The sequence below is a fragment of the Hemitrygon akajei genome, chromosome 11 (assembly GCF_048418815.1).
Source record: "Hemitrygon akajei chromosome 11, sHemAka1.3, whole genome shotgun sequence".
NCBI classification, from domain to species: domain Eukaryota; kingdom Metazoa; phylum Chordata; class Chondrichthyes; order Myliobatiformes; family Dasyatidae; genus Hemitrygon; species Hemitrygon akajei.
In genome coordinates this window covers 41,765,113-41,777,974 of record NC_133134.1, presented here as the reverse complement: position 1 = coordinate 41,777,974, position 12,862 = coordinate 41,765,113, and the positions used below count along the sequence as shown (strand labels likewise).

General features: G+C 37.8%; 1 protein-coding gene across 6 annotated transcripts in view; it reads right to left on the bottom strand.

The window, feature by feature from the left end:
• Positions 1-12,862, bottom strand: part of LOC140735527 (uncharacterized) — a 119,935-nt gene that overhangs the window by 36,708 nt on the left and 70,365 nt on the right. For all 6 annotated transcript variants that reach the window (XM_073060707.1, XM_073060709.1, XM_073060708.1 and 3 more), the window contains 2 exons: positions 9,948-10,098; positions 5,859-6,030 (listed from right to left, as the gene is read on the bottom strand). In XM_073060707.1, coding sequence (XP_072916808.1) covers positions 5,859-6,030; positions 9,948-10,098 — 323 coding nt within the window. The remainder of the gene's footprint in view (positions 1-5,858; positions 6,031-9,947; positions 10,099-12,862) is intronic.

The following is a 12,862-nucleotide window of genomic DNA, read 5'->3' as shown; positions in this document are numbered from 1 at the left end:
TCTTCCCAAATCATACATGATAAAATAAATATAGACAAGACAAAAAAAAACTGGGTATATCAATATGGAAAAAAAGAAAAGAAAAAGAGAAAAAGAAAGAAAAAAATTATTATAACCCCCCCAATAAAAGAACTAATCCAACAAATCAACCACTAACTAATAGAAAAAAAGAAAAGAAAGAAGAAGAAAAATGGGCTGTTTATAGTATCTAAGAAAAGACAAAAAATCAACAGTGTCACCAACTCCGATCCTCTCCACATATATAAAGTCCGAACCAGAAAAAAAATAGGATTGGAACCGGGTCAAATTACATCATGTGAAAATATTGAATGAATGGCCTCCAGTTCTTTTCAAATTTAATAGATGGTTTTTTTTTCCAAATTTAAACATAACATAGTTTGAGAAAACCAATGAAGTGTGGTAGGAGGACAGGGAAGAACTTAATTAAAAGGAAATTCAATTATGTCCACTTGAGATATAGCTTTGCTACAAAAATAAAGAAGAAATGTATCCAACACAGAAACTTGGAAGATGCAACAATAGGTCGGCAAAATCCACAAGTAAACATGTTGAAGATATATTTTAGAATAACAATTAATCTTTCAGACATGTACTATGTTGGAATCATCACATCCAAATTGGAAAAACGGAATTTACCAATTCTTGGTAAGCACTGAACTCCAACTACAACTTTCCAACATCTTATGGGATAAAAAAACTTTAAGTTTCAAGAATAATGTAATGGAACCCTTCATTTTCATTCCAGGAAGTATGTGTTCTAAGTGAACCTTGCACATGCCTTTATAGGCTGAGATAAATGCTACTTTGGCATCATAATTCTGACTTTACTGCACATGATCAGTTAAACACTGTTCACTCACTGACACAAATAACTATTAAATTACTGGCAATAACATATTTGCACTTTAGCGCATATTTCAGTTGTCCAAGTGCATCCAAAGCACCAGTTTATAGTCTAGAGTCTAAACAATATATTTTTAATGCTACATATATTTTGGCAATTGAATCAGTTAGGACAAGTTTAGCAGAATGTACATTCTGGTAAATTCAGTTTAATTAGACCAACTGACAATATGTAGCACTGAAAGTATATTGTTTAGACTGCTAGAATATAAAGTAGATCTGTAGATGCTTGGACAATTGAAGCATATTAATCAGACTTGCATTATTGTGTCAGACTTTTTCTTACTGAAAAAAAATTAATCTCTCCACTTCTAAAGGTACATTATGCTTAAGTATAATTACATGGTCTTAAGACTTCTTGGTTACACAGCTTAATAATTCCTTAGAACATCTGCAAACAGCTTTCTCAACAATTATGCACAGCTATCACCAGCAGGGGTCAGTGATTTCCAACCAAAGTCAGGTATGAGTTCTAAATTTTCCTCTTGCAGCTCTTGAGCACATTGTAACATAATTGCAATTAAATAAAGCAGCAGTTGAGATCAGACCTGAAAATTTCCTGGTCTCTAAGGATCATGATCTTCTGTAGCCAAAAAAAAACCAAATTATCAATGGAAAAATTTAATCCAGGAAATAATTGAGATCCTATTAAAAGCAACATTAAGACATATCTATGGTGTATTAGGAGCTACCAAAATAAGTCGAATTCTGTCTTCATACCATCTCAATGGCACTTTGGATTTCACATCTTGTATTTCACTTTCCATTCAAGTACTGCAAGCAACACGAATCAATATTGTTGCAAAACACCAAGAATTCAAAAAGTCAATGTGGTGTACACATTCATATCTAAACATACACGTCTTAAATGAAATGCGTAACTAAAATATAGGGGGAACATTGGTATCATTTGGATATATATCTGTGTCTGGTGACTTCACGTGTGGAGGTAAAAATGAAGAAGGGGATGATCACCTTGTTGATATTGTACTATAGGCCCCTGCAAATAGTCAATAGTAATTAGATCACACAGAATCCAAGAAGAACTGGATATACAATTGGTTTGATGATAAGAAGCAAAGAGAAATGGTGAAGGCTGTTTTGTGGATTGGAGGTCCAAACCAAGTGGCGAGTCTCAGGAGTCAGTGCAGGGCCCATTATCATTTGCAGTCCAGATCAGCAAGTTTCATGAGAGCATACAAGGCATGATTAGTAAGTTTGCAGATAACACTAAAAATATCAATCAGGACATTTGAGTATAAAAGTTGGGATAAGTTAAGACTGTTTTTTGGTGTTTGCACATATAGCAAATAACTTCAGCCACCAGTCTTCAAACGGGAAGGTGAACTGTGGATTACATCTAAAATACAGCTCTGAACAATGGGCTCCTAAGCACCATGAACCACAGTTAGTTAGAAGACCAGACCATGCTGATTACAATTCATTCAGATGTCTGTGGTGTTGGTGCGAAGAGGGAGGTGTGAAGTTTGTGTATAGTTTCAAGAAAGCATTGTAGATGCATTGTAAATATGGAATTGTCCTCTGATCTTTAGCACATAAAATGTTGCATAGCATTGGGTCAGGCAGGCCTTTTACCTCCAAAAGGGGTCTCAATATGCTACCTGCTCTGTTTCATTTTGTCAAATAAAGAGTCTGTTTCATATCTACCAGTACTTCTCCTGACTGTTCACGCGACAACATAAGACACACTGGTGAGGCCTCATTTTGGAGTACTGCATTCAGTTCTGCTCACTCTGCTATAGGAAATGTGCTATTAAGTTGGAAAGAGTGCAGAAAAAGATCTGCCAGCGCTTGAAAGCCTAAATTAGAGAGAGAGGTTGAACAGGCTAGGACTTCATTCCTTGAAGGAGACTGAGAGGTGATCTTATAGAGATGTATAAAATCATGACAGGCACAGATAGGGTGAATCAGTCTTTATCTCCCAGGGATGGGGAAATCAAAAAGTAGAGGGAACAAGGTTAAGAAGAGAGAGCAAAGATTTAACTGGAATTTGATGGGCAACCATAGTTTTGTAAAATAACACAATGGATTAAAGCAGGCACAATAGTAACTGTTGAACTGGTATATGGATATGAAAGATGAAGAAGCGTATGGGCTAAATGCACACAAGTGGCACGAACTTGGTTGGTACGGACAGTTAGATGGAAGGAGCTGTTTCCTTGCTGTAGAACATATCAGCACATATTGTGACTCAGCTGCTCTCTACTATACTGTTAGCACCACAACAAGACAAAAAAAGAAAATGCAGGAAAATGCCAAAAGTTGAAGGGAAAAGTGGGGAAATATTATATTGACAAAGCAGTTAGTTTAAAAGGACCACTTTAACTGGGGAAGGAGCTGTTTCCTTGCTGTAGGAGTCAATGAACATATCAGCACATATTGTGACTCAGATGACTACTACACAGCACCACGACAAGACAAAAAATGAAAATGCAGGAAAATGCCAAAAGTTAAAGGGAAAAGGGAGGAAATACTATATTGACAAAGCAGTTCAGTTTAAAAGGACCACTTTAACTGGCAAGCATCACGAAGCCCAAATTAGAAAATTCAATTTAACTTTCACTGAATTAATTAACATCCAGAAAATGCACAAACTGAATGCGTTATTACTGGCTCTTAGCCACAGTTCATTTCACAGCTACATACATAATAACTTCCATAATTACCATGTACATTCACAATAACTAGCAGCACTGCCTGTTCACGGGCTAAGTAAGGCATTCCACTTGTCACAATGGAATGCTCTATTTCACTGGTGTTCTGGCCTCTGCACAAGAGAACAATCAGGTCATGTCACTTAATTTCAAGACCTCATCAGAAAGGCTTATTTCAACAACTTCTATTTTTCACAAATACAGCAGCTTAAAGTACTGCATAGCCAACCAAAACTAAGGATGGTCACAACAATTCAAAACAAAAAAAGTAGCATGAAAACAATTTCTTGCTGATCTACTTATCAATAGTATTAATAGTTGGATAAACTTTAATTAGGAAACCACAAAATCTTCTAGCTCTTCTTTGGATGAAACACGGAAATAGTATTGGTCTAACATCTTTTGCTGAATTAAATGTCACCTAGATTACACCCTTACCACAAATTTCAGATACAGCTTAGATATTACTATCACTCTAAGTTGTCCAAGCATTCTGTGCAGGACTTGATCATGGCAGAATTACGTAGAAGATAATCAATACAAACTCGCTTTTAAACTGGTATTAAATTTGTACTAGAATTAATATTTATATGTCTAATATTTCAATGGAAATAAAGCATTTGACACATTCTAAAGCTGTATAATGCAGGCCCCTCTTCCTTTTGTTGTACATGTCAGATGCATGCACAGACCATCTCTGGATATTTCCATATCTTATTAAACCACTTATCTGAAAAGAAAATGTATTCAGGTACTTCATCTCCTTTGCAAATGTATTTGATTTTTGTCATTAGTTTTATTTCTGCCTCTAGACAACTCCAACTGCCATAACTGATCTCCTTCATTTTAGCTCTCAGCTCTAAGCCTACACCACTCATTACGTTTAAAATCCAAAGTGCCAAGAATCAGAATCAGGTTCAACATCACTGAAATAACTCATGAAATTTGTTGTTTTCTGGTAGCAGGACAGTATAACAATTTCTATAAATTACAATAAATAAATAAAGTGCCGATAGTGAGCTAGTATTCATGGGTTCATGGACTGTTCAGAAATCTGAGGAAGAAGCTGTTCCTAAAATGTGAGTGGGTCATCAGGGTCATACCTCCTCCCTGATGGTAGCAGTGAGAAGAGGGCACTTCCGGACTGGTGATAGATAATGATAGATACCGCCTTCTGAAGATGTTCTCGATGGTGGGGAGGCTAGTGCTCAAGGTGGAACTGGCAGAGTCTACAACCCTCTGCAGCTTTTTTTGAACCTGTGAGATGCTGAAGTACAGGAACTTGAAACTATTCATCTTTTTCGCCATCCAGATAACAGAGTTGCCGTGTGCTGTTCTGGAAATAGTGGCCCGTCGGTGATTAATACTTGGAAGTTTGCAGCCTCTAGACTTTATTTTAAATGTGCAATCTTGCCATTCCAGACAGTTGCTGGTTTTCAGGGCTTTAAAGTATATGCCCCTTTTTTCCCTGAAATTGTACCAAGGCTAAGAGAGAGTGGAACTTTGTGGCAGAAAGAGGATGTGCAAAAAGAATGATGTAGAAATAATATGGATGATATAGGAAGAGCAATGTACAGTGCCTACAAAAAGTATTCACCCTCCTTGGAAGTTTTCATGCTATATTCTTTTACAACATTGAATCAAAGTGGATTTAATTTGGCTTTTTTTGACACTGTTTATCTTTATGCCCAGAAGAGTAATATAGTTATCAAGCAAATAAATGGTCAATTGGTGCACAAGGTCCACAAACATCAATTAAAGTGCGGATGGAACAAGCTATCTGATGTGCTGGGACGGCAGAAAGACCACTCGGTCTAGCCCTGCCCTTCAAATGACTGGTTGTGGAATTCATACCCTTTCTCTAGGGATTTGAGCATTAGTTGTGGATAGTCACTGGACTGTCCAATGGAGCTTGGTTATACTGGGCCTTAGACCTCTTCTACAATGCTCAAATAGAACTAGCTTCAATTAATGTCTTGGTCAGCATTGATGAGTTGGGCCAAAAGGCCTGTTTCTGTGCTGTACTACCCCATTACTCCAACAGATATGGAAAGAGAACAAATTTTAATGATGTGCTTAATGAATTAATAGTACACAAGGAATAACTTCTATACCAATAGTCTCCTAAAAGTCAGCATGTTCAAAATGGTGTATAATTCGGACAGTACTACATTAGCAAACCTAGTTTAAGTGTACCCGAAAATACTTCTTCAAACTTACTCCAAACATTTCTGAGTTTTATTTATGTATTTGTCCTACCTGTAGAGTCGGATTTCCACGTGGTTCACCCGGCATATTTCACAAAACATTTTCAACTGACTGTGACAAGTACAAATGCATGGAATCAAGGAGCTCCTTGAGGTTGTTATTCCCATCAAATATTTATTATATTCCAAAGCAAGCTCTAAACAAAACTTTTGCAATAAAGCACCTGTAAAAGAATTAAAAGTATGCATTAGACAGATAATTTTATTCTGAAATTTAAGTAACATTGAGTTTAGCAACTATTTCCTGAAAGTTGTAGAAAGTGAGAGTAAACAATTTTGCACAAAGATTGGTGTTTTCAGGACTTTGTCCATTTCCAGAGTGAAAACATGTCAACCATAGACATTTAGATAGGCACATGGATGTTAAGAACATAGGAAGATATGAACATTGTGTAGGCAGAGGGGATTAATTAGATTGGCTATTTGATTACTAATTTAATTGGTTCAGCACAATATCTTGGAATGAAGGGCTTGTTCCTGTGCAGTACTATTCTATGAGTGAGAATCCAACAATCATGAAAGAACCACACATTCTGTAAATGTACGCCAAAGAGAGCAAGAGAATTGTATTTCTTCTAACTATACACAAATCTATATTATTTACAATACAATAATAAACAGCCTCCAAACATCCAAGTTATTTACTGAAGTTTTTTTCGAAATGCAATAAGCAGAGACAGTTGAGTTACAAAGCAAAAGAGCAGCTATAACTGTAAATCTTACTGCATGTCAGAGTTGTTTTATGATTCCTGTTTAAGATGGTGCTGGTGAAGTCTGGCAGCTAATAAACTATTAACTACTTCATTCATCGCACTTTTTCTTCGAAAATGAACGCTGCAATCAATAGCCTGTAACTTCTCTTTTGGAGTCGAGCTTTTGAATTGCCTGTACAACCTGGCATTTTTGCGGTGTGAAGTCCTGAAGGTACAGGACGGTTGTGGCTTGGTGTGTATGGGCCCAACTGAGGTGGCAGGACCCAGGTCCGAGAGCAGACATCAAGCCAATATTTGCTGTTGGAGCAGAGTTGGAGGTGATTCGAAGCAGCAGAACCGAGGTGAGGTAGAGTTGAGGCGGGAGGGCCGAGGCCTGAGAGCAAGGAATTAGCTGAGGTTTGATCGATTTAAGCACCAGGCGGGTATGGGCCGAATTGAGGCAGCGGGTCCTGGGCCCGCAAGCGTATCAAAGCAGTAGAACCCAGATTTGAGAGTGAGGAACGACCTGCTGTTCAGCCAACTTAAGCACTAGGTCAGATCGGAAAGGTTAGGGTGTTGAGGGGCGAGGCAAGGGATAATATTCAGCTTGTTCCTCTGCAAGGCTTACTCGTCTCTGTGTAGAACTGAGGCTGTGGCCTGCACCTAACGGGCTCCTGGATCTACTGTGACTGGCTTCATAGCTGTGGACTCACTTTTGTGAACTTCAGTTCAGGATGTTACTTGCTCACTTTTATTGCTTGCACAATTGGTCTTTTTTTTGCCTGCACATTGGGTGTTTGACTGTCTTTTTAAAAAATGAATTCTATTGAGTTTCTTTGTTTTGTGACTGCCTGTATGGAGACAAATCTCATACTTTGAGTAGCATTTTATGTTCTTTATGGTTTCAACAACAGACCCAAACGGAGTTTTCATTATCACAATTAAGTAAGATTAATGAGTAAAGTTGTTTTCCCACCCAAAATTTCACCCGTAAGTGTAACCCCATTGTCACTAGTTAAATTGTACTTCATCAGCTACAATACAATTCAAAATTGTGATTTTGTAACATCATAAAATCATTCAGTTCAAATTTAATTATCATTCAACTATACACAAATACCCAGGAGCAACAGGTATACCTACAAGTGATGAGGTGCCAGAACAGATCAGTGAAACGGTAACTGCCTACACAATAATTTTGTAAGAAAAAAGCTGAAACATTCACAATTATATTCAGACTAAAGTACTAAAAGACCTATCTCAGTTTCCTCCTGAGAACCCCACTGTCAGAAAAGAGTCTCCGGCCAATATGACTCACTGCACAACACTCCAGAAGTAGCTGCACCTCTAGTCGTGCTGTTCCAGTGTAGTTACAACACTGCCATCAATTCGACAATGTGGAATGCTTGCCGGCTATGTAGGCATCTAACCTTAACACTCAGTAACGCTACCAATGTTAAGTTTCACTCCATCAATATCCTGGGTGTTGCCAATGACCAGGAACTCAACTGAAGCTATCACATAAATATTGTGGCTAAAAGAATGGGTGAGAGGCTGGGTATTCTGCCTTGGCTGGTTTACCATCCGACATATCAAGCTTTTCACACATTCACACGGAGAATTGAGGAGTGCAGTGCTAAGAACTTTCACGAGATCCTACACCATCTAGGACAAGCAGCTGTCTTGACTGCCACCCTTTCAACTACCCTTAGTGTTCACTCCCTTCATTCCAGCACACAGTGGCTGCAGTAGTTCTCAGCATACAGAACTCAGGATCAATGGTGCTCAACAGTCCATGAGTTTTACACCAGGTCTGAGTTCTTGATCATCAAATACCCTTTGCTTCAACCACTCAAGATCAACAATGCACACTGAAGGCAGCAGTGAAATTCATCATCGACATCGGCCTTCACTAGAAATGTGATCCAAGGTTTGCGATGTGAGCCCGTGTTTTCCAGGTCTTGTTGTGAACTATCAGTGTTAGAAGGCAGAATAGTATGACAGGAGCAAGTTGGAAAAGGACTTCAGTCTTACAGATCTTGAATATAAAGTCCATCCTCTCATATGCTTCAAAGTGACCGTGTCTTGGAACTCTGCCTTATAGAGTGTATGCAAATGCCACCATCGTTTATATAACACAGTTCTATAAACAACCATGGTTCTGAACTGTAATCACTATAGGTTGAACATTTTCCTATTAGTTCTGAAAATTAGCTCCATTCCCATGGGAAGTATACCAGAGGTAAGGTACAACAGTGGTGAGAAGGATTGAGAACAGTGTTGAGGCAACTGCTTATGATGTAGACCTGATGGTTAGCATCATGACTTGCATTCTGTCATGGAGCAAGTGCTACATGGAGACAAATTTATGTAGGCAACTGAATTTGCCCAGCAGTAAAAATGTAGAGAGCAGACAGACAGAATCCACAGATGTGCAGAGTTGTGCTTTAGCCAATAGGAGGAGCATTTGAGGACAACATGGGGAAAGTCTTTTCCTGTGAGACAGCTGGGAAACAGAAGGCAGTTTAAACAAGTGGTATTTTTACCCTTTCTTGAAGATGGTCACAATTATAGAATCTATGCTGTTTGGAGCAAGACCAGCCTAAATAGTTTGCTATGGATATGGATGTCAAGGATAGTCAGGATAGAGGAAGTATTTGAAATATTCCTTCTAAGGGCCATTAATAGTCTCCAATGAGTTACCTCTGGTTCTTTGTTCTCAGTGAACAGGACCCTGGGTGTTTGGACCATGACTACCATGTACAATGACAATATCTTTTCTTGGGTCTATAAAAATAAATTGGTTCTTTGGCAGTGAAATAAGCCACAACTTTGAATCAGCTAAATGGCTGCCACTCTTCAACTATGTTACCTATTTGTTGTTTTAATTGCCTTTTCTATCATGTGCAAAACAAAAACAAAGTCCATATTTAATTAAACTGATATGAACTTTAAATGCCAAACTGTTTGAAGTAATATTTAATCTTTCAGTTCTGCTTAAAACATCAGAAGCATTAACTTATATTTAAGTCACCTCATCGAATTACAACTGGAATTGTCACTATCACAAATTTGATTCAATAAACATGAACCTGTATCAAAGCTCAACTGATCTACATGAAGAGCAATTATTAATTCAGTCCATCAAAACTTGCCAGCTTTGCAGAACTCAGTCATACAATAAGTCATTAAATAATGCTGTTACCTTAAAATAAGCCATCAAACAAAAAATATGCCTCCAATAGAATTCTGTATTTATTCCGCGAATACAAAATGTTTGTATCATGGGTTTGAGAAAAAAAAATTTACATTTATGTTGCTTATCCAAGTAAAGACATTAGTATACTGATGTTGGCAATAAACTCCAAAGTATTATCGTAGATAATTACCTCCATGTCGAAGCTCTGAGTCAATGTCAACCAGATTAAAATTGAATATTGAGAGTGCACCTGTCAGTGCAACATCCCGATGGGCTTTCCAGTATTTACTCTTATTGTGAGCATTGCAATGACAAGCTGAAGGAATGTTCCAGTATTGGCACTAATAGGAAAGAAGGATATAAAGAATATGTCATTAATTAAAGAATCCAAATCACATCAGTTTTGCATCATACAATAATATGCAAGATTTAAAAAATGTTAAATTGGATGAAAGTTAAGGGCACCCCATCAAATTATAAGCTGCAATTTAACAGATGTACTTATAATTTCAATGCAAATTAGGTGTAAAAAAATGACTACCCAAAATTTTAAAACTTTGAAAAATGCCAGAAATGAGAAGGGAAACAAATGAAAAACTATTGTTGGAATATTGTTTGCTTTTTAATATTAAGATGTAAAGGTAATTGCATGAGCCTCATACACTTCAGCATACCTTAATCTGAGGGTTGTGACCAGTTTATGTTTTAAAGGTGGCCCAAACTCATCCAGATTACTATTAGTCAATCCATTCGTTCATTAATTAAAGTTCAACTGATCTACATGAAGAGCAATTATTAATTCAATCCACCAAAACTTGTCAGTTTTGCAGAATTCCTCCTGAATGACTGCTCCCTCCTAGTTGCTTCCCTAGAGTCACCTTGAATGTTCTCTCCAAGGTAATGATTCACGAACCATATGTTATTAATCACTTCATGAACTCTACTCTTTGTAATGGCAGAAATTTGCTGGAGTGTGTTATCTTGTAAAGGTCCAAGTGTTCTTCTGTGGGTAATGTTCTAGGATTTATGTGCACTAAAATATCATTGCAGGGGGATCCCTGCACAAAAATAATGCTGGCCCTTCACAAAGTGCAACTCTAGTGAAACTTAAATTGGTAAATAGGTTTATTGTTGTGAATGTACAGGGCTACAGTGAAAAATTTATTTACACATCATTCATACAGATCAATTCATCACAACAGTGCAGAATAAAGTGCTACAACTAGAGAACATGCAGTGCACATAGATAATAAACTGCAAGGTTATAATCAGTTGGATTGAGAGGTCAGGATCCGTCTTATACTAGGGAAACATATAATAATCTTATAACAGCAGGATAGAAGCTATCCTTAACCCTGCATGTATGTGTTTTCAACCCTTGGGAAGGGAGAAAAGAAAGAGTATCAGGGATGGGTGTCTTTGATTATGTTGGCTGCTTTAACAAAGAAGCCAGAAGTGTAGATAAGAGTGCACAGAGGAGAGGCAGGTTTCCATTATGTGCTGAGCTTGTCCACAACTCTGCAGTTTCTTGCAGTAATGTGCAAAGCAGTTGCCATAGCAAGTCACGGTGCATCTGTATAGAATGCATTCTATGATGTATCGATAAAAACCGATAAGGGTCAAAGAAAGCCAAATTTCTTTAGCCTTCTGAGGAAGTGGATGTGCTGGTGAGCTTTCTTGACTGTGGCATCAGTGGTTGGACCAGACAGGATATTGCTGACATTTACTCTTAGCTCTTTTATTTTGCTGACATTGATGATATTATTGTCAGATAACATGTCAATAGCTTTCCTGTAGTCTGACTCATCATTTAAAATACAACCCCTTACAGTGGCAGCAGAATTTGGCCATCCAATCACAAGTGCATTGGGAAAATGGAGCTGAGAATACAGCCTTGTGAGGGAACGATTGAGATGTTGTTGTTTATTCTTTCTAATTACAGTCTGTTGGTGAGGAAATCAAGAATACGATTGTAGGCAGTGTTGACTTCCTGGTCAAGGGGGTTGTGAATGAGTTTGCTTGGAATTATAGTACTGATGTGGAGCCACAGGAAATAAACGATAGTAAGCTGTCCAGCTGCTCCTGTGATGAGCGTAGGGCTGGAGAGGTGGCCTCTGCCATGGATCTCTTTCGGCAGTAGGTGGATTGCAGTGGGGTGAAGTTGTCTTGCAGCACAGTAGTGCAGCAATTAGCAAACTGCTTTACAGTGCCAGCTTTCACCAGTTGGAGTTCAGCTCCTGCCACTGCCTAGAAGGAGCTTGTACATTCTCTCCGTGACTGTGCAGGTTTTCTCTAAATGCTCCTGTTTCCTCCCACATCTCAAAGACATATGGGTTAGGATTAGTGAGTTGTCAGCATGTTTTGTTGTCATCAGAAGGGTGGCAATACTTGTAGGCTGCCCGGCAAAATCCTCACTGCTTTGATTTGATGCAAAATGGCACATTTCATTGGACATTTTGATTTTCATATGGCAAAGTAAGCGAATGTTTAATCTTTCATTCACTTTTAAATCTCAGCTGCTACTTCTAATATACCAGGCAAAAATGCAGTAAGATAATCTTGTGTGAAAAGCAGTCACAAAACTGAAAAGTTACCTTCTGTTCAGTGGACTAATTCATATTAAATGCTATTTCTATTCAACATCTATTTCCACCAAATTTCAGGTATCTACATGATTACTGGGCTGGCCTTACTTCAACTTCAAGCTGAAAGTTAACCTTCCAGAATTTTGAATATTCTATTCAATGAATATTTGGACCACTCAACAGCTTTTAGATTTCTAATGCTCCCTAATTGAACTGATTTTTTAATCAGACTCAAGAACACTGCATCAGAGACCCATAAAGTAAGGTGTATACATGTGTTCATTCATCACTCCTTTCCTTAGCCCAAGATTTGAAAGCCACTTGCTGTTCCTTGTCAGATTATAATCAAGTTTTGGATATTTAGATATTTTAGAGCTGTTTTCCTTTAATCAAAAGTAATGTGAGAAATGTGATGTGTATCACACATCAGTCAGAGGAAACAGCCTCACTTTCTCTCACACACAGAAAATTAACAGTATGACACAATTAAAAATTAACAATGTAACTGCAATTGATAGAA